The sequence below is a fragment of the Tauraco erythrolophus genome, chromosome 9 (assembly GCF_009769465.1).
Source record: "Tauraco erythrolophus isolate bTauEry1 chromosome 9, bTauEry1.pri, whole genome shotgun sequence".
Classification (NCBI taxonomy): Eukaryota; Metazoa; Chordata; class Aves; order Musophagiformes; family Musophagidae; genus Tauraco; species Tauraco erythrolophus.
In genome coordinates, this window is record NC_141473.1 from 8,459,534 (window position 1) to 8,481,735 (window position 22,202).

The 22,202-nt window shown below is 35.7% G+C and overlaps 1 protein-coding gene across 1 annotated transcript; it reads right to left on the reverse strand.

Annotated features, from left to right (window-relative positions):
- Positions 1-1,825: 1,825 nt before the first annotated feature.
- On the reverse strand, positions 1,826-22,131 carry CCDC172 (coiled-coil domain containing 172). Its single transcript, XM_009990840.2, has 8 exons — positions 22,053-22,131; positions 21,731-21,816; positions 18,477-18,593; positions 16,838-17,003; positions 14,734-14,835; positions 13,650-13,752; positions 3,017-3,104; positions 1,826-1,858 (listed from the first exon to the last, which is right to left on the reverse strand). The coding sequence occupies exons 1-8, from the start codon at positions 22,129-22,131 to the stop codon at positions 1,826-1,828; spliced, it is 774 nt and encodes a 257-aa protein (XP_009989142.2).
- Between the last annotated feature and the right edge of the window lie 71 nt (positions 22,132-22,202).

The following is a 22,202-nucleotide window of genomic DNA, read 5'->3' on the forward strand; positions in this document are numbered from 1 at the left end:
TTTCCCCAGATGTTTTTTCAGGCTACTTAGGGACATGAATTTATATTATTTATTGATAGTTATCGAATGATGTTTCTCCTGGCAAGGGCTGAAAGGTATATGTAGACCATGGGTATAAGCCAATGAGTTCTATTTCATGTCATATCTGAGTATTTAATCTATATGGACAGAACAACTATATAAATACGAGACAATTGCAAAAGAGATGCAAGGATTCTTATAAATAAAAGCGACTACAAGCAGATAAACCTGAAGTTTAACAATAAGTTTTCCTGGTGGATTAACCAATACACTTAACATAAGCAATCTCCCTTAAATGAATAAAATGATCAGGATAAACTCAGCCATCCTAGCAAATCCCAAATTTATATCTCTTTCCAGCAATTAAACCCAGAAACAGCATTGCTTTAGCTGTCTATAGACACTCTGATATGCAACTTTATCATTTTGCAATATGCCCTGGATTTGATCAAAGCCCACAAGCAGTAGTTGCCCAACTTTAAAGGAGTCAGATAGTCCCACAGAAGTCAGAGAGACTAAGTTGTTTAAAATTAAGCATGTCCTGAGAGGATCTCTCTCAGAGAAAAGACAAAAAAAAAAACCTTACAAGGATGTCAGCTCCAACAGCACTGGTTATTAAGAATGATAATTCCAACCTCTTGAAATTATCCTAGTTAACTCAGTGGATCAGAATATTCTTTGATACCAGTGCTGCAGATCAAACCTTGCCAGACTTCAAACTGCAGCTATGTCCCAAGAGGGAAAAACTCTCCATCACAGGCAGAACTTGGTCAGCTTCCAAAAGTGATTTATTCCTCCCGTCTTAATAAAACATCTTTTGCAGTTTTATGCGTGACAAACACCCTCTGTAGCTTGGAGAGCTCGGGCTGTAGAAAAACTAGTGAAGAGCAGTTATCCATCTCATCCCCTGGGTGGGAAGCAGATTGAAAATTATTTTCACACACAGTTGGATGTGATAAGACGATGACCACAGAGTGTACTGCAGCTGAGCAGAGGGAATGTTTTTACGTGGTCCTGTTGTAAGCACCTGAATCATAAAGTCAGTTCCTACTGTGAGGTTGGGAACTGCTTTAGCAGTTATATGTCCTGCATGCTTGAATGAATAGGGTTCCTTATTCAGCGGGAATTCTTCATCAATTCCCTAGAAATGTGGCCTTTTTGTCTAGAATACAGTTTTATCTTTGCTGTCAAGTGCTGAAGATAGCACTCAGTGTTTTGTGTGTTGTGAGAGAGGAAGAAAAGAAGACTTCTGATGTGATCAGAAGACAAGTAATGGACTGCCTTACCATCACTGCAGGCATTTACTGATCAGCAGATTTGGAAACTATTCTGGACTATCATCCAGTGTTGCTGGAGTTAAGCTGTTTCAGAGAGATTGTTACCGAACTGCATTGTCAGGGTATACACTAAATAGTCAGTGCTCCTGTTAAATATTTCTTGATGGTGATAGTAGTCTTCCTCTCAAATAAGACCACATCACTACCTTAAAATTAGGAGAGCATTCATTCTAAAAAATATTACCTGGTTATATAGGAACTCACCTGTACGTGTAGTGGACGATGTACTGTCTATTTACGGGCAAAAAAGAGGAAACTAAAGATGGATAGCTGTTGAATTTGAGGATAAAAAACAAAATACCCACCACTTGTAAATGAATAAAAATTTTATTTTAATGAAAAGTAAAGGCAGACACAAACTGTGGTTTAATCAAAGAAATAGAAGCAAACCTGATAGAGTAATTAAAATGGTTTTAAAATACTCAGACTAGCTTCTATGATGCTCCATATCATATGCCACTTATTATTCACTTGTTTGAAGACTTTTTTTGTGATAGATTCTGGAAAAAAAAAGGATTGAATTATAGAAAATGAAATATAATGCATGTGTTCTTTACAGAGTTTTTAAAAAATGAGCCTTTTTGTTTGTTTGTTTCATAAAGTACAAATAAGTTACATTCCTCCAACAGAAACTTGAAAGTCATCATATAAGTGAGTAATGCAACTTTCCTGTAACTGTTACTCTGCTATTGATGCTAGTGGCAGCTGCATCTTCATACGGCTCAATCATAGAATCATAGAATGGTTTGGGTTGGAAGGGACCTCAAAGGTCATCTAGTTCCAACACCCCTGCCATGGGCAGGGACACCCTCCACTACGGGTTGCTCAAAGCCTCATCCAGCCCGGCCTTGAACACTTCCAGGGATGGGGCATCCACAACTTCTCTGGGCAACTCGTTCCAGTGCCTCATCACCCTCAATGTAAAAAATGTCTTCCTTATATTTAATCAAAATCTGCCCTCTTTCAGTTTAAAGCCATTGCCCCTTGTCCTGTCACTATATACCCTTGTAAAAAGTCCCTCTCCAGCTTTCTTGCAGGCCCCCTTCAGGTACTGGAAGACTGCTATAAGATCAAGGGCTCTGAAAGGAACCTTATATACCTCTTTATTTCCAAAAATGGGACTTCAAAATATTTTTTCTCTTTGTTACACAGACTGACAATCAAGAAATTTGAAGCTAGGATTCACATCTAGAGAAAAACCACATTTTAATAAGTTTTTGTAAGTAATTTGTTGAGTGGACAAAATAAAATATTACATAAAAGGATGCTATTATCGTCCCATTTCTCCATACTTCCATCTTCCATTTAACTGACAGCTGGAGGTAAATATTAATTTAGCTCCTAAATGCGCAATCTTTTGCAGCTTTCAAGAAATTGATGATTAGTACTACTCCCCCAAACAAGTCTTTCTTGTGCTAAAAATGTATCTTTAAATTGTTTCCTGTGCTTCTCTTTTCTGTGATAAATTATATTCCTGGACATTTGAAAATAATAGGCTAAAACAAGTAAGAATTGGAGTGCACCAGTAATGCAAGGATGTTTGGCTATGTACATAGTAAAAAAGTCTGCTTATCTAAACCCACTGCTAATCATCTTAAATTACACCCTTAAAAGTAAAATTATCAAACACTTAAAAGTGCATAATGAAAATGGCATACCATTTGCAGAATTTCAATTTCTGTTCGAAGAGTGTCACAGATACTTTCCCAATCATGATCTTTGCAATTTTCCAATTCTTTCTTAAGCCTGTGTCCAAAACCAAATAATTCTTTGGATCAGAGAACTGGTGCTTGGGTAATTATTTTTTTCAGCTTTGGTCCTGGTTGTCTGTTTGACTTACATGAAAAAACCCTCATTGATCTATTTGCATGATCAGGATTTCATTTTGCCAGTTTTGTAATTGGCAGTCCAATATGCTGCCCTTCTGCAGATTCATTTGATTTCATTCAGCACTGGTAGTTGTGATGGCAATGTGAGGAACTTCAGAAAACCACATTTTGGGTTTTTGCAAAGAGCATCTTGACTAAGTACTTTGTTAGACAAATTTCAGGACTGTGTTGTTTTCATAAACTATGAAAGATTTATGGCCTCATTAGTCATCATCTTCCTTATTTAAACATGTGAATTTGAAAGTTGATACTTAGGAAGTACCATATGTTACTGTTCTTGCTTTCCCCGGGATATCTACTTGTAACCTCTAGTAGAGACAGAATGTTGGGTTAGATGGATCCTCTGCCTGACCCTGAGCAGCCATTCCTGTGCAATCATTGCTTCATACCCCTCTGCAGGCTCTTCTGCGGTTGCTGCTATTCTCTCCCCACTTCTGTTATTCTTCAGCACTTACTGACTTTTCCCAATAGTCTCACCCAGGAATTCTCCAACTTTTCTACAGTAAGGACTAATGTTTAAACTGCAATTTTTGCATTCAAGAGAGCATTATTTTTTCTTCATTCTTTCAAGATTATATGATAGCCCAAATGACACTAGTAGCAATTATCTGCAAAAAGTATTATTTACAATTATTTTTAATGTAGAATATTAGTAGCTTAACATTAAAACCTTTTAGGAAATCAGAGAGCATGGAGCCAGCACCATATAGGAAGCTACCTCTGGATCCACAGGAAATGCTCAGCAAAAAAAATTGTAGTGTGCTGTTTCATTTTCCTAAATGAGTGGAGATATTCACAGCAGTAATGCTTGCAGCAATAGAGCTTTCTTTTGCCTCCTTGAGGCATAAAGCAGTTTTTATAAACAGCTCTTGGCTAATTTTTGTTATAAGTATGGAAACAATTAACAAAATAAACCTTTGCAACACAAATCTTAATTGCTGCAGCTCCTGAAGCACTGCAGCTCCTTTGCAAATGTTTTCATAGAATGAAAAGAGGCAGAAGACTTGACTTACCTAACACTGTCTAGGAACTAGGCTCACAAATCCAGAGTTTTGGGAACCAGAAAAAAATGCTATTTAATTGGGAAAAAAACCTCTATAGAAAAAGACTTTCTAAGGGAAATATCAGTGTTTGGGAAATGTGTAAGACATTAGTCCTGCTAAAAGGAGACACCTAAACTTCGCACATCAATGACTGTAGAGGTTTAAATTAACAATCGGTAGGCTGAGAGAAATCTGTGTGAGAGCATATTCTAATGACTACAAGATGATGAGATTATACTGAGTCTTTCTACAGCTGTCAGAAGAAAAGCATTAACGAGAAAGCTGAAGTTGCTTACCCTTATACAGTTTCAGCAATCAATGGGAATATTGTGGGATATATAAACAGATTGAAAAAAAAAGGAAGAAAACTATATATTCTGCATCTCATTAAACAGCTAAACTGATGCATCAAGCCAGGAGTTTCTTCTGAAGTTGAAAGAGGAGGTAGCAACCATATAGACTTAATAGGGAATAAATTATTTAACCCTATTATATAGATAATGCACTGGTTTAGCTGCCCTATTGCAGCTAGAGTTTGTTTTCTACAGAAGAAAATGTCTTTATTAAAAGTAAAAGGTATAGCTTCATAGGAGAGGAATCGCTGAGTCACCATGTGGCATTAGAATAATATCATAAGACTGAACCTTAAGTTAATTTTGCTGTTCCTGCAGGAAATGTGTCTTACCATCACCATCAATATGGAAACACTATGAGCTCTGTGTGTTTGCGTTACAAAGGAGTAAATGCCTCTTCTTTCAGAAATATTTATCCGGTATTCATAAGATATACAAGTGTTTGAACAAAAGGAGATTTTGAACCACACTTTAAGATATGAAATATTCAGTGTACTGTAGTACGGTCCTAGTTTACAGACCATTTTCATTGAGAGAAGTTCATTCCAAGGTCTAAGATCAGCTTCTGATCTTGATTAAATCAGCTTAACTTCATTGCCTCACCTCATTTTTTTTCTCTGTGTTCTCTGTTAGTGTGATGTTAGAACCCTAATTTGTTTAAGACAAATAAAAGCCCTACTTTGCCTAATTTAGTTTAGGAAAAGACATAGTCTGCTAATCTCACAGAAAACGCTCTCTCATTGTCTTCCACGTTGTAAAAGTGATGCATAGTCTGTTTGCTAGTAGTCAGCTAAGACTGATACCAGTCCGTGTTATGTGTACACTGAGGATAGAACAACCGGAAGATAAGCAGTAAGAGTTGCTTATCTGTGTCTTGGGATTGTGACTTAATTACTATTGATGATGGGCTTTGCAACTGTAATGTTTTGCATATGGATTTTAAAATTTTATTTAAAATATTTTATAAAGCTTTTAAATGTGGTGACAGCACAACTTCTTACATACCGTGGGGTAGTGGTGATAAAAGACATTCATTCAAATGGGGTGTTTAATTTTTACATTAATCAATTGATTCTGCTTTCAGGTCTTCCTTCTTTCTTATTTAGAAGCCAGATAATTAAAGTATGTGCCAGGAATATTATACTCGCAAAACAAGGGCTGTCTGTTAGGTTACAATCTACACAATTAATGCATTGGAGACGCCTGAGTTGCTGAATAAATGATGAAGTTTTACCAGAAGGAATGTGAGACAATGGCACTATTAAAAAAAATGCTTAACCTGGAAGCAAATTTAGCTTTTTCATTTTACATTTAAGATAAGCAGGATATTCATATTCATCTTTCCACTATCAGATTGAATGTGCAAACCAATTATTCATGAAACTATACTGTCTAGATGGAGGGCAGGTTTTCTGTCACCTTCGGAAATGGAAAGAGATGTACCTTTTGCCAGACCAAGGATTTATATGACAATTATATCCTCCTAACAACTATGATAAAAAGCAAATATCTTAAATTATTCTGAAAAATCACATTAACATTTGGCTCTCCATGTTCTTTGTTTTTGTTTTATCTTTAGGATTTTGATCTCTCTGTTGATAATAAAACATATCCTTCAGAAAAGTCATTGCACTGGATTAGTAGTGTGTTGGTAAGTTACAGTATCACAAGGAATGGGCTCTAATGAAAAGCTGGAGTTGAAATGCCATATTTGTGAAAGGAGGTTTGACTATTCCTTTGAAAAACATTCAAGATAAATAGCAAGAGCAAAATCTAGCCTTAAATCTAGGTGGGACAACAGCATCAGCATTTTTTTGGATGCTCAGTTGCCCTAGACTGAGCTCTGCTATCAGTGGTCTGGTTTCCATTACTCTTGAATGCCAGAAGTGACAAAGAGATGAAGAAGGAGATCACTGAAGATGATCGATTTTGCAGCTTTGAAATAAGCACAGCTATTAAATGTCATTGGCATTTGTGGTTGATACGCAGACTTCTTGAATTTCAGCTGTATATGCAGAAGGCAAATAGGAAAAATAATTGTGAAATCAATACAGGCTGGTATTATGAATTGAACTATGATGAAAATAATGTTATTGTCAAACAGGTGTCTCCGAAAATGATCCACAAACTCATGTTACTGGATCGACTTCAGTAGCTCAAACTTGCATTCCAGGAAAAGTTGTATGTAAAGAGGTCTCAAAGAAGAAATAGTTTGTATAGAAGGCAGGGCGAATATGTATTTTCAGAGGCTTTTTTTTTTTTAATGTGAAAATGGAAGACCCTACCTGGTTATTGAAGGAGCACACTGTCTCTTGATTATGTTTTGCTGAGACAAGTAAAAGAATTTTTCTCCTTGTTTTTGCTTTGTGTATGACCACCACTTTATTTTTTAACCATAAATACAAGGGAAAACATTAGAGCATATTATAAACTAGAATTGCTTGACACTGATATACAGGGCACAGAATTTATGGTACAAAATGAAGTTTCCTAAGAAGTTATATAAAAACTTCAGCGTGTGCGCGTTGATTTTCCTGAATTTTATCATAAGGGTCAGGGGAAGCATTTAACAAGGTTTTAAGGCTTTATTGAGATTGAAGAAAAGTATAGAAGACTTCGGTTTATTGTCTCAAGACAAAGTAGAGCTAATGCGTTGGGGTCATTCAGTCTCAGTTCAATACTGGGACTAAATTAATGTGCATGTTTCTATAGTGAGAGCAAGATTTTGCTAGATACCTACACTTCGCTGACGCTACTAAACAGAAAACTCTATTGATACAGCTGAAGAAGTCAATAAATTTCAGGCTATTATCAAGTGACTGAGGAAGGGAGAAAATGAGTCCTAAATGGAATTCAGTACCTCAAAACATAAACTCTAGCACTTGATTTGAACAAATAAATTATAAAAGTATGTGCTTGATAGAGCAGAAATAGAACAAAAATTAAGAGAGTGATCTAGTAGTAATAATAAATGCTAGCAACAAGATGAAACATGAAAGCGAACAGGCTACTAGGCTACATAACAATGGGAATCAAATGTAAATTATCATGAATAGAAATAACTGGGTAAAATAAGAAAATTTCAGCTTTTACTGTTCTGGATCAAATGCTGATTGTAAAATACGTAATTATCATTGATTAAAGCTTGTGTTTTGTGAATGCTATCAGGCAACTATTTATAAAAGTAGTTATGTCTTGAAAAATGTGTGGGTTATATGGACTACTTTCCATGGGAACTATAAGAAAAAGTTACACAGGAAAGAAAAAATGTACAAGCATCAGAGACATCAAAACTGAAATGTGTTTCTAGAGCTCAATAAGATTCTTATTGAAAAGGAGGGAAAAGAAGTATGGGTCAATGATCCTTCTAGTTCAAATATCTTGATTTTTCTGTTGTACAGGGAAAATCAGACCTCAGCCTGATGTATTAATATGTCTGCTCTATTGCTAAAATTAGTATCTCTATAGTATAGTGCTTTGCTTCGTGTCAATTATATAATTTTCTGAGAGCTACAAAGTATTTAGAAATGTCCTCATTTCCCTCTACTTTATGAGCTCTCCATTCTCTACTCATCTTCCAGGTTGAATGCATCTTTCTTGAAAAGCAGGTGAGAGATTCGTACACAGTATTCTTACACCCTTCTGTTTGTTTCTGGAAATACCTCTTGCTTTTATCTTTTCCACTGCTATATTTACTTTTGATGCTTATAGTTGTCTTTTGATTACATAATATGCTCAGGCCTCTCTTCTCCTTTGCTTCCAGGTACCTATTATTGAAGTCCTTAGTTGTACATAAACTTGCACTGTATATAATTAAATTTCTCCTCTTCTTTTGTTACTTAGTCTACAAGATCTAGAGTGTTTCAATTGTTTTACACTATTGTCTTCAAACACTTTCTATTCCAAACTCTTTATTTAAAATATTAAACAAGACTAGCTGTGATCATAGTTACCGTCTTTCAGCCCCAAAATTACTTTTTTCAGACCTATTACTGCTATTTCTATTAGTAATTTCCTTACTCACTGAAGATTTTTAATATGTTTTCCCCGGTTAACTAGTAGTTTCCCACGCAAGATAACGTCAAATACTTTACTAAAATCTAGGTGGATGGCATTTGCATTTTCTTTAACTAACCAATAGGTTGTCTTATCAACGAAAGATATCATTAGTTGGATTTGACCTACTTTTTGTAAATCCATACTACAATTTATAATGGAATCTATTTTAACATAATTCAAACTATAATAGTTCCACCGGGCACTGCTATTAAAAAGAAAAGCTTAAAAAATCAATGAGGAGATTGTCATTAAAAAACTCATTTTGAACCACATGCATTACTGCAGAGGTTGATATTTCCTGATTATAAAATCAAACATAAAATTGAATTGCAATATTTTGTTTTTAAACCACCAGAACCATGCATGGCCTTAGGCAGTCCACTGTTAGTGTGAAACATTTGCTCAGCTCTAATGAACATATTTCTTATATGATTTGTATGAAAGAAAGCATCGCTTTTTCCTTCCTAATTTTGGTAATGGAGTTTCTTTTTCTGTATTATGAAGTATGAGAAGCAATACTGTATTTTTAGGAATTAGGCAAGTATACAAAGCCTTGAAATATTTACAAAGTAAGCTGACTTCATGCATTTCCCTTCTGCTGCTGCTTTTCTGAAGTAGAACAGAAACTGAGGTTTCAAAGAAACAATTCATCCCTAGTCTATCTTTAGAATTGTGTGAAAAATACCAATTTTAACATGAAAGAAGATAAATAATTAATATAGTAAGTAATTACAATGAGTGTAATAGGGAAATGACATAGCTGGAAGTTTACTGGTATCAGTTATTCTCTGCGTGACTCTTGTATTGTTCCACTTAGGTGATGCTACCTGCCAGGGAAATATGACTCGAGAGAGCTGATGCCAACGTTATTTCCTCCTGTTTTGTATTTGGGGTTGGCATTGGCAGAACAGATGATTAAAATTAGGCTTTTGATTTTAATTGCAGATGTCTTCTGAAAAAAAAAAAAAGCCCTCTTTTCTTAAATATTTATTTCTCTGACTTACGCACCCTTATCATGAGACTTATGATTTCCAGGGTGCCTGCTTTGAGGAAGACGGTACAGTGTATTATCCATAACTATTTCTGTGCTTAACATTCAAATTTTGGTTAGATATTTCCTGTATCTGATGTGTATTAGAACAAGCCTATAACTGCAGCACCAGCAGCTGTTAGAATCGGTGAGTGCTTCTCATGACCTTTTGTAATTTTTTGATGGATTTGGAAGAAATTTTATGAAACTGCAGACACGGAATAGGGCGTTTTTCTCAGATCAAAGATTAATTGCTGTAATTTGAATTAGCTGGCCACACTCTTCAGCTGAAATGCAATTTACTTTAAGATATATACTTAATTGTAATGAAGATTCTTGCCTTGCCAGCTATTTTTGATATTGATTTTTAAGCTGGGACTAGGTATGTGATACAATAACAGACTTACAGGGTGGTCTGGGAGCTACATATATCAGGTTATTGATGCTGACTGTCTCTCACATTTGTTCTGAGGAAACATTAAAAACATTGGTATTTTTACCATTAAAAGAGTGGTGTGGTTTCCTGCGCTGTAAAAAAGGAGTCAAATTTTGTTCTTATTTCATAGAAACAAAATATGTATTTTTGATCCACATTACTTGTGTTCAAATTTTCTTCTCTTTATATATATTAAATATGATTTTCAGTAAAAACTAAAATTCTATTTTTGCAATAGATTCTGTATGGGGAAAAAAGTTCATACCGTTAAAAAGAGTTGTTTCTTAAACACCATAGGTTGAATCATATTGATTTTAACATGACAAAGCCTGTCTCCTATTAACATATACATGTAAGATTGCATTAATTGTCACTTTGGCTTCAAAAGGTCCTTCGCAAGTGCCAAAGGTGTATTTAGACTGTCAGGAGGGCTTCCTGGTTCACCTCTAGTGCCCGGTACTTTAGTTTTTCTTACTGACACTGCATGAATTCTTCTTTATTCTCAAATTGGCTTCAGAGGGCAATTGGCCCACAGGACTGGGTGGGGTAGTTCACTAAAGGATCTGCTCCAGACCCTTGGCATGGGCTGCATCGGCATGTGCTCTGCTGCAGCACTCCAGGTCCCTTATACACTTCTGTGGCACATCATAGGGCATGCAACACCCGTGCTAGCTATTGTCATTTTGAAGTAGCACTCCTCTGTGCTGGATGTAAGTCCTTAAAGTGTTTCATGCATTTTAAATGGAAAATATGTGTATATACACAGCATTACATCTTAATGTTACAGAGACACTACAAGGGGCTGAGAGCAGATACGATCTCACCAAATGCTAGGCAGTGTGGAGATGACTGGTTTGTTGCAGATAATGCCTCTGAGCAGTGAAGGCACAAGCCAGTGCATGTGTATTGATCTATGGGCTGTTTTCTCTCTCTTGTGCAATCCACAATGATAATTGGTTCATTGGATAATTCAGGCTGGAAGAGATGTCATAAGGTCATCTAGCCCAATGTCCTTCTCAAAGCAGGGTCAGCTACAAGGTCAGACTTGGTTGCTCGGGTCTTTATTCAGTCAAGTCTGAAAGCTATGCATCCTCTCTGGGCAACCTCTTCCTTTGCTATACTATCCTCACAATTAAAAAGTTTTTCCTTAAATTCATTCTAAACCTCTTGTTTCAACTTCTGCTTTTTGTCTTTTGTTCTCCCACAGTGCAGATCCTGGTTGCATTTCCTTGATGACTTCCTTGCAGGTACTAGAGGGAGATTAGGTACCTCCAGAGAGATTATTTATATACTCCACTATTTATAGCATGTAATACTTTAAATTCCCTTTCATTCTCTTAATTCAGTAGTCCAAACCAAGAAGTGATGAGTAGGTTTTGTTAAAAAAAAAAAAAGAATTTATAGAGTTGTATGAGTCTGATATGGTTTGGGATAATTCTAAGCAGCACAGTGCTATGACATACAGAAGTAGACAAATGAGGATTGCCTGCTCAGCTCTAGCAAAAAGCAGAATCTGTTAGTGCTGGCACAGAAGTACAGTAACAGAGCTGTGTTGCTTCTGGCATCTGAGTTAACTTATTCAGGACTATCTCTCTCTCCAAAGCATTGAGCTTTTCTGATCAAAAGCAAGTGCAAGATAAAAGTAGGATTTAGGCAAATCTGCCCTAAATTTTGTCCAGTATCTGAAATGAAAAAATATTTCAATGTAAAGAAAACTTCTTCAATGTATTATTATCCCTCAAGGAGCACTTGCTTTTTGTGATAGTAGTAAGAGCACTTTATGTTTTGCACTACGTGCAATTATCAAATAAGGTAACCTTGTCTTGACCATAAATTTTATGAAATAAAAACCCCTCATAATCCTTCTTGCTTTGGTTGTAAAAGACACTTGCTGGTTTTGTAGTTAATGGAATTTAATATATTTTATCCACTGTTTATCCACCCAGATAAACCCAAAGTCTCGTTCCACAGAGCTGTGAGTTAATTTCATGACATAGACAGACAGACGTACGTGTATCTGAATGATTTGCCTAGGATCTCATAGCCATCAGTGGCAGAGCTGAGGATTTAAATTAATATAATGTTTGCTACTTCTGTACCTTTTACATAGAAAACCTGTTATAGGAAACTAATTACACCAGTTTGAATATTAAGTGACATCATGGCAGTAAACTGCGCCAGGGGAAGTATGTTATTTAGAAGGAAGTTGACAACCTCATGTATCACAAACCCTAATATATCATGACGGAATAAATAATGTAAAAGAGTGAGTTATAACATGTTGTCTTACAGAATTGCTGCTGTTAATATTTACACTGTCTTCTATGTATATGTTGAATGCAAACTTTTTGCTACTGTATGCAGAATTGTGAGCTAATTAATTTTTATGCTGAGGGAATTTTGGCCATGTCTCAACACCGTGTAAGAGGTTGAAGAGACTTAGTAATAGGGCTGATATATCATTTTCTTTCAAACACGGGTATTCAGCAACAAATGGGCCATTACCAAATCATCCTTCAGAAAATTGTTCAATTGTCTGCAAAATTTTATTTTTCCATAGAAAATTTCCAGAAAAAAAAAAATGTCAAAACCTCAGAAATATATAGGGAAAAAAAAAAGTGATGGTAACAAAAGTGGTGTTTTCCCTAACAATTTCCATTAGAGAATATTTTGGACCAGCTTTTCTAGGAGGAGTTCCTTTGCATTGTCTATTAAATATTTTTAAATATCCACAGGCACTTTCATCTGAAACCATAAAATAGGAAAAAGATGGTTAATTCTGTGATATGGGGCTTTCTTCATTGGGATGTTTTTTGTTGAAGAACACTACGTTATTTTCTGTATAGTGAAAACATAAATGAAGCAAACTGATGAGAAATGAGTCATTACCACTCAGTTCCTGGGAAGCAATATTCATTAAGAGAGTCTGTGCAAGATCTTCTGTCTTGGTTAAATCTTCAAAGTTTTGTTCTAACCTAGCTTAATTAGAAGACAAACTAGAACTGATGGTAGGAATCATAGAACAAATCTACTAAATGTAGTAGCTTCAATACAAGGCCCACCTGACCCAAGGAGCTTATTGTGGCCAATCCATTCCATTGTAACCAGGCTCTGGGGGAGGTTGTGCAGCCAGTCAGTAGAAGTATGTACACAGTGCGTAGATCATCAGTATTCTGTGTGCCACCACTGTTTTTACAAAAAATTCAGAACTGGCCCTCCCCGCAAGGAGCAGTCTTTTGCTCTTCCTCCAGGTTTGACTGACTTCCTTGCAAACACTTTCAGTTTTTAGTTCACTGGAGTATGCATGTAAGGGTGAAAGGCTGTAATAAAAGACAGGAATTCATGTTCTGTGATAAAAATGAATGATCTGATTTCAAAGAAGTATGGTACAGCAAAGGTAAAATAGTCATTGCCATCAGGACTGGTCTGTAGTTACAGACCTAAAATTAAATTCAGACACTTATTAACATGAAACTCTTACCGTAAACATTCAGGATCAGTCTGAGGTTTTTCAGTGACTTGGATTTTTTCTGCTTCTAAATCTTTTGTCTTTCTTTCAGCCTCCTTGATTACTTTCTCAAGGTCTAAAGATAAAATAACAATTACCTTATAAATATATATTAATCATCCATATTCAAAGACTTCCTACATTTTCTAAATTTATCTTTTCTAAAATTTCTTTGTGAAACTGTAGGGTAAAGACATCCAAATAAAGAACATGGTTTTTTTATTGTTATTATTGTAATTGGTATGCATATTGCAATCTTCTAGAAAATTTCATTCCTTTTCCCAAACAATTTATGACCAGATTTATGGCCTTTCTGTCTTAGCTCTCTCACTGTGACATGTTATTTACACATTTGTAAAAAAGTTACTTCTAGATCACATTTTTTATGCAAATTTCAAAATCATCTCTATAGCTTGTGATCACTTTTGACACAGATCCTTTCTTGGTTCCCTCTGTAACTTTTTAGTTGATTCTTTGATAGAGTTTACTGTGTATTCAACACAGCTTTGTGTGTAGACTGCTTTTATGCACAGACTTTCATACACTACCGCACAATCTTTTACTGATTAGTAAAGAGATGATAGTTGAATTTACAACTCAGAGATTTAGCATCTGGGCCAAATCTGTCTTTATCAGTCTAAGCCATGTTGCTTGTTAAGCATTTGAATTTTAATTATGTCATTTAATTATAGGTTAATGGGTTTTAAACTGTATTTATGTTGATTTTAAGTTCACTTTGAAACACTAAATTCTCCATTTAAGTATATAAGTAAGTAAAAATTAATTTTAAGTAAAAATTTCTTTTTCATATTTATAGGTTACAATTCAGCAAATCTGTAGGCCTCAGTGTCACTGACATTTAAAATAAATCTTATTGAAATCCATAATATTTGTTATAACCATGTTTAAAAATGATATATTACATAATGTAAAAATATATCAAAATCTTGTTTCTACGACTTCTTTTTCTTGAGAAAAATGACTTGACAGAAAAGATTTTTCAGAAGCATTTGTTGAGCCACAAATAATTATCATAACAAGTGATTATCAGGCATACCTTTGAGTTCGCTTTGGAGGGTAAATAAATACTGCTTTAATTCACTCTTCTGCAGCTGGAGTGTATTTAACTGAACATTTTTATGTTCCATTGACTCCATTTCTAAGAATAAAATATATTTTAAATTAAAATGCATTGCACTTTTAGTCGTCGTGATCTAATCTTAAATATTCATAACAGCTTCCACCAATCTTCAGGAAGTAAAAAAGAACCTTAAATATAAAACTAAAGGCGGTCATATAAAACCTAGTTTACAGGAAATTATATGTCATATAATGTGTTCATAACTGTGAAAGAAAATGGTTTTTTAATGTTATTAAGATGTTTGACATATTTTGTTGACAGGGTATAAAAAGAATTACAAATGTTTTGCTTTAGAGGTACTTCATCTGTAAAGAAAGATGACTTATTGAATAGGTGGTGAACAAACGCCTCTCAGCATGACTAAAAAGAACTTGATTTGTTTGGTGTTATGGACATTTGAACCTGACCATTGACAGCATCTGGAATTAATTGTGATTGTTTCCCTGACAGCTGGAGGTCCTCATGTAATTTCCTTATTATGAGTTATTTAAACTTTTCTCTTTAGTGTTGTGAGTGTGGTCAGGACTGCAGCAGACAGAAAGACAGGCAAGTTGTACTTCAAAAAAGGTGCAGTTTAAAAGGATGAAATCAAGACAGCAACTGAACCCAGAGAAGAATATTAGTCACCTTTCATGTCCCACTAATCTAACCTTTGAGACACCGTTTGATTGATCATGTCTGTCTGAATATGTAAAAATAGATCATTGAAATTAACAGGTGCCACCAAATAGAGACTTTTTTCAGTTGTAGATCAGAATCTGAGCCACAGGAAATACAGAAAGAAGGTACCACCAAGTACAACTCAAACAAATAGTCATATTTCAGTAACTTTACATCAGGTATCAGGAATTCAAAGTGCTGGCACTTGATGAATTATAGAGTCATGAAATTGGAAGGGACTTTGGGGGATTATCTACTGCATTTCTCCTCCTGAAAGCAGGATCAGCTGTACCTCAGACAGATGTTTGTCTAAGGTATTCATAAAGATCTTTGGTAATGGAGACTCCTAATTCCTTTGGTAATGGAATCTCCTAAGTCAGAGTGTTTCAGTTGTTCCCTGTTCTTAGAAAGATTTCTGAACAGCCAGCCAGACTCTCCCTTAATGTGGTTTACACTTGTTTTTATTCAGTTCACTATAGGTATGAAGAATATTAATTTCCTTTTTATAGAATCCTTAAACGATTTGAGGACTGACATCCATCTTCCATTAGTCTTTTCCTCCATAGTTTAAATAGTCCCAATTCTTTAATTTTTTTCCTTCTCGTGTTCTCCAGATCTCTGATCACTCTCACTGGTCCCATGTGGATTCTCTCCAGCTGGTGCACAGTTTTTCTTGAAGTGCAACACCCAAAACTAGATGCAGAGTACTCCAGCTAAGAGCTTAACTGCCCTAAATAGAGTGAAGGACTATTTTGCATGTCTTAGAGGTCAGAATTATGTTTATATCTCAGTATGGTGTTGGCATTCTGGTGTCACTGACTCATATTCAGCTTGTGATCCATGATGACTCCTATTTCCTTGCTGAAGGATTCCTTTTCAGTCTGACTTTCTGTTCTGAGAAATGTCATATTCTGTATATTAACTCCAAGATAAGTTATGTGGCAGGAAAACACCAGTCCTACAAGACATCTGTGCATATAATTCTTTTGAAACTAAGGAAATGTACATAGCTCAACCATAGGTGATTATAATCATTGCAAACCTAGTACAGCACGTTATGTACGACAGTGCACCGCTGTGCTGGTTGATGCTAGACATTGGGAGCCACTTCTACACGTGTGCTGCTTCTTCTCATAGTGCTCATAGTCAGAAAGGACTGAAGAGGACAGGGAATAGAAGAGGCTTTAACTATGCTTGTGTAATGTGGTATGTCAGACCACGCTCTTTCAGTTTAGTGTTGAGAGGCAGTTCCAGACAGCAAGGGAATGCAATCAAAATTATTGTTTTGTACAGCTATATTTTACTGATTTGTATTAATTCTCTGGTATTCCAAGATAAAGTAATTTAATATAAGACTTACCATTTTTCAACAGAGCTGCCTCATTCTCTAAATCATTTATTTCAGTCTTGACTTTTTTTTTAATCAGAAGATCTCTATTACTTGTTAGTCCATACTCATTGTTAAACTCTGTTAGTTCCCTAGTAAAATTATCTTCCTCTTCAGTCATTTTTCTCTTTGTGTCTGTCTGAAAAAAAAGAAAGGGAAAATTGAATGTTCAGGTGAAAAAAAGGAAGTCTTTGTTAAGCTAGGCAGACTGAAGCACACTGTTGTTTATCCTTAAACTTGTAGTATAAATGTAGTATATTTACTTTTTCCTGACTTATGAGAACATGGAAAAAGTTTACAGCTCTCATTTTGTTCGTTGTTTTAAATTTTCTTCTTTTTTTTTTTTTTCTGGAAAAGTGAAGGAGATATTAATAAAAAAAATATTTAAAAAATCACTACATTATGTTACAGACTTGTGCCGGCAGCTTTAGTTCAACTCTTTATTGAAATTAGTAGAAAGTTCTGTTTAAAGTCAGTAGCATAGCATGGCTACTCTTTTCTTAGACTGGCATTAAATGAAATAAAGGTGTTATTCCTCTGCAGAATGCAGACTTACTTTAACTCCCTCAATAACTACCAAGAAAGCTATAGTTGATAGGAAGTCACTGATTCATTTTCTGGAAAAAAAAAACTGTAAAGAGAAAGGCAATATTAAATGCCTTTAAAAAAAATCTTAACTGATTGCTAAATTAAATAAAAAGAAATGACCTCTATATACAGGAAGAAAGAAATTGTAACCTATATATCCAACTTGACTGGTTAACAATTAAAAGAAACTGCACACTTACACTTCTTCAAAGGATACTTCACTTTTACAGCTAAATAATTTTTCTATGATACTTAATAATACTTATTTTTCTTTCGTTCTTTATATACTTAGGATTGGGAACGCTTTGGATGATGGAGAAATATTAATTAAAAGGATATCAGCCTAAAGATTTATGGTTAATACTGGTGATTCACACTGAATGTTGAAAATTCAGCTCTGCTGATTTCAAGTACGAACACATATGCAGAGAAGACTACTTATCTGTGGCATGTCTTAGTATTTGCAGATCCCAGGATCCACAATGAAGTAAGAGGAAAACAATATTCAGGTTAACAGAGAACTGAAAAGCTTGTTGTCTCTGTATGTTGCAAGTAGCTACCTTTTAAGAGGTGACTAGGTGTGTCTAGCATCAAAGAGACTGTGTGGTATGTCAGGATTCCTAAAATGTGGTGTTAGCCTCCCCGAGTTTTTATTTTGATCCTCCTCAATATGTTTTATTATGGATGAGGCAGTCCAAGGTAAGGTGAGACTTTCCCAGTTTTCTTTCACAAAGGAAATAACGTGTCAGAATTGCAATTCAGTTATACAATAGCAGATATTAGAAATGAAGTCAAGAATGTTAAATTAGCTTTGTAGATAAACTGCAGCATACATTACCTTAGATCATGTTTTAAATTAACAGTGAGAAGTTATCTACATTTACATTGTTAAGTATGCTATATCAAAAAAATAAAATTCTTTTCCAGATTTAAAACATTACTTCTTCCATATTTTCAATTTTTAAAGCTGACTACTCTCATACAGTAGAAAAGAGCTGTCTGAATACCGTAGCTGGAAACGTACAAAGTTTTTAAGAAGATTGTTTTTTTTATTAGTAAGTTCAGCTTTCTGTTTTTCTAAGCTGTCTTCACGTTTCTTCAGAATTTCTAAGTAGAACTGTTTTTCAGACAGATGCTGAACCTTCCAAGAGAGAAAAAAAAAAAAGTTTAGAAAGTGAGGTTATTGTTTTGCTGTTTCATATACTTTGATATTGCACATAAGGATCTTGGTCCAATTAAAACACAGCTGGCATAACTGCTGGCCCAACAAAAGCGTAACAGCTCTTTCTTCCCCCAGTAATCTTCCAATGTACCACTAAGCTTTTGAAAAGTATCCTTTCTTTAAAAGACACATTTAGTGCTTGTCCATCTATCTAAAATAGCGTTTTATAGTCTGTTCAGTTTAGGAGAAATTTTTTCATGTTAAAGCCAGTAAAAATATTGGTCACATGGGATCTTTACCCAGCATAATACAGCATCCTCCATCTAATTGCGTGAAGCTTATCATGTAGCAAATCAGACAATCACGTAAGAGGGACAGGGGTCCAACAGAGTTTTTCTGGCTGAATGGCTGTGCACACCATCAACTCTGCAATGCTGCTATTGCACAGGCAAAGGACAGAGGCATATGCTTATATTTTTCTGAGCACAATTTCTGGAATGCTGATCTAAGGAAGTGTAGTGGAAATTAGCTCATGGGTTAAAGCCAGTTTGACCATAATTCTCCCAAACCTCAACTATATTTTGCATATAGTTTTATGTTTAGTTTTTTAAATTTTAAACAGTAGTTTATCTGATAGAAGGGTATGCTGTTCAACTATTGCATTTTCAAAATTTGCTGAAGAGTTCCTCTCTATTTTCCAGTGCCTCTACTGTATCATTGTCTAACCTAAGTTAAGATATATGGTGGGATAAACTGTAACAGGAGATGAATAGGGAACATCTAAGTGTTGAAGAGTCTTGAAGGATGAGAATCATTCATCTGAGGAACTGGAGAAAAGGAGGTCGAGAGAATGACTCAGACTGTAATACTCAGAACAATAAGTAGGGAAAATAAAATTAGTGGAATTGCCCACAGAGTGTAAAGGCACAGGGTATCAAGAAGTAAATTGAATAGTCAGGCTGATACATGACTGTTTGTGTGTGCAGACCAAATAATAGCGATATTACAGAGGTAAAAATGAAAAGATTGTAAAATGATATAATGTAGATGATTTTGGAGAGTGCAGATGAAGTTCATCGATCAAAACAGGAGGAGTGTAGTGGAATCAAACGCCCTAAGACTACAATGTGAGAGTTGGAAAGGAAAGGATCAGATTTTTTCTTTATCCCTGATATGTCTGGCATGCTAAATGTCCAGGAAGTGCTTGGCTCGGAAATATTTATTTTACATGCTAATTCAAAGAGAGTAGATGGTCTTATACCACTGTATTTATATTACTGAACATAACTAGCTGCAATGTAGTTTCTCTCTGTAAGATGCCAACTTAATCTATGCATTCATAACAGATTTTTTTTTAAGAAATCATTGAGCCATTAAAAACTAAATGCTATAATTTGGGTTCTAATTACATGCTACCTGATTTTACAAAACAGACCAAAAAAAAATACTCATTTCCTAGGAATCTTTGATTGACCCCAGGCAGTGTCTGTGAAATAGATGTCAGAACACTTCTGAACACACTCTCATCTGTGTGGTCAAGTATAAGCTGCTGTGCATGCATTTGCTTGGATATGTAGGCTTATAAAGAAGTGCAGTTCTTTGGTGCAGGACAAATTGAACAGCATTAGCTGAACAGCATTATTTAATATTATTTGAATTACATTAACTACTGTAGACATATGTAAACTTAATTCCTGTCCTGAAAAATAAATTACTTTAAATAATTTTAATAACTATATAATCTTTAAACCTAAATACAATCTGATTGAAACTCATTTTTCCATTCTGCTTGTTTTCTGTATCATTTTCTATCTATAAATGAATCAATGTCAGACTAAGCAACCTCGTAAAATATATTTTTGTGGACATCAGTGAGAATATTATTAATCCTAGTGGGTAAAACATATAAGATTTAATTAGCAATAGTTCTTCAGCTCTTCCCATTAGTCATTTACAATAATGGCTCTACTCTTGGGACTTTCTGTACCTACTACCTAAACCTTAATTATAAATCACAGTGCATCAATAACAAATTGGTAATATAAACATAAAATTTTGATGTTTATAAATAAATTTATGAGCAAGACTACAGAGGCCTTTACCTAACAAGCAACACCCAGATACAATGTGTTGGTTAAATAGTTACTATTTTAAAGTGCTTTTGGGCTCTGAGATTGCAGCATGCATAAATTCAAGCACATGAGTAACTGCTTTCCTGATTAATCTCAATCTGCAACCAGTAATATTTGTCAATGAGTTTTCTTTTATTTTGAACTCCTTGCAGTAATGACATTTATTACATATATGACATAGTCTTCTACAAAGGGAAGAAGAGCCTGTTCGAAAATCATCCCCCAAATGTTTATTTTCACAACTAGGTGAGGTAATCCCCCAAAAGTTCTTGAAGATGTTTATTTAAGTGATAAGATACAACAGTTCTGACTTCAAAGGAGGCTCCATATGCTTTCCTGTGGTGCGTACACATTCTGCCGGCACAGATACTTAAGAGCACAAGGGATGATATTTAGACTTCATTTTCAGGGAAAACCAAATGGACTTCAGAAACTTCTGTCTTTGGCATCCCTAGAAAAACTCTTAGGTCTTGTGAGCCCGAACTGTGAGCCTGGGCTCATGGGAAAATCTTTAGGATATGACTCAAGAACCTGTGAAGTAAACAGAGGAAATGTTTCCATATATTTTCTGTGAAAGTGGATGGCAGCGGGCACCAAAGGAACAGTTTCCAGGCGTCTGAAGGAAAGTGCTGTAACCAGCTGCAGGAGTCCTCAGAGCAGAGATATTTTCACACACACGCATGCTGTCTCCAGTGCCCTCCAGTTTTTGGCAGTGTTCCCTGGAAATATTCCTATCCCTGAGGTGAGCGAGCCCCTGACCACAGCCAGGAGCCAGCGTGAAGGGTGAGCTGTGTGAGAGGAGACATTGTCAGACCTTTTTTCACTACAGAAATGCACAGCGTATGTTTTCTCAACGCTGCATTGTTCAGCAGGGGAAGCACGCTCCTTGGAAGTGTTTATGAATCTATTCCTGAAAGAATAGGTCATATATTTGTAAATATAATGTATTACATTATTATGTATACTATAAACATGCCTACTTACCTTCGTTTCTAATTTCATTTTTGCAGCGCTCAGCTCTTCTTTTATTTGGTTAATTTTTTCATAACTTCTATTTATGTCGCACTTAGCTGCAACACAACAAAAACCTGTAAGAGTGCGCGCTCAGTTTGGAAAAGTGACATTCTTAACAAACCACGCCATTGGCAAGAGGCGGCCAGCCAGGCTGCCTGCCGAGCCCTCCCTGGCAGGAGTCCCCTCACGACGGCGCGGAGGGGCCACCCGCTCTTCCTCCAGGAAATGGAGCGGCCATTACGTGGGGCCGGTGCTGCCGCTGGACCCACAAGATGGCGGCCATGGCGCAGACCTTGTTGGATGAGGCGCCTCTTCTCCCCTGCCTGCTTCTCTGTGAGCTGAATTTGCTGGAACAAAGCATCCAGGTTCATTATTGTGGAAGCGGTGGCCTCTCCGGGTCTTGCTGTGTTTGCGGAGGGCTGGCTGATCGGAGCTGGGATGC

What these genes read in the sequence shown, in the direction of transcription:
- CCDC172 (XM_009990840.2), bottom strand. Translation starts at nt 22,131, where the DNA reads ATGAACCTGGATGCTTTGTTCCAGCAAATTCAGCTCACAGAGAAGCAG. An exon ending in GAGGCGCCTCATCCAACAAG is followed by an intron (nt 21,817 to 22,052) that starts GTCTGCGCCATG and finishes GTTGTGTTGCAG; the next exon opens with CTAAGTGCGACATAAATAGA. An exon ending in GGCAGCTCTGTTGAAAAATG is followed by an intron (nt 14,836 to 16,837) that starts GTAAGTCTTATA and finishes TTTTATTCTTAG; the next exon opens with AAATGGAGTCAATGGAACAT.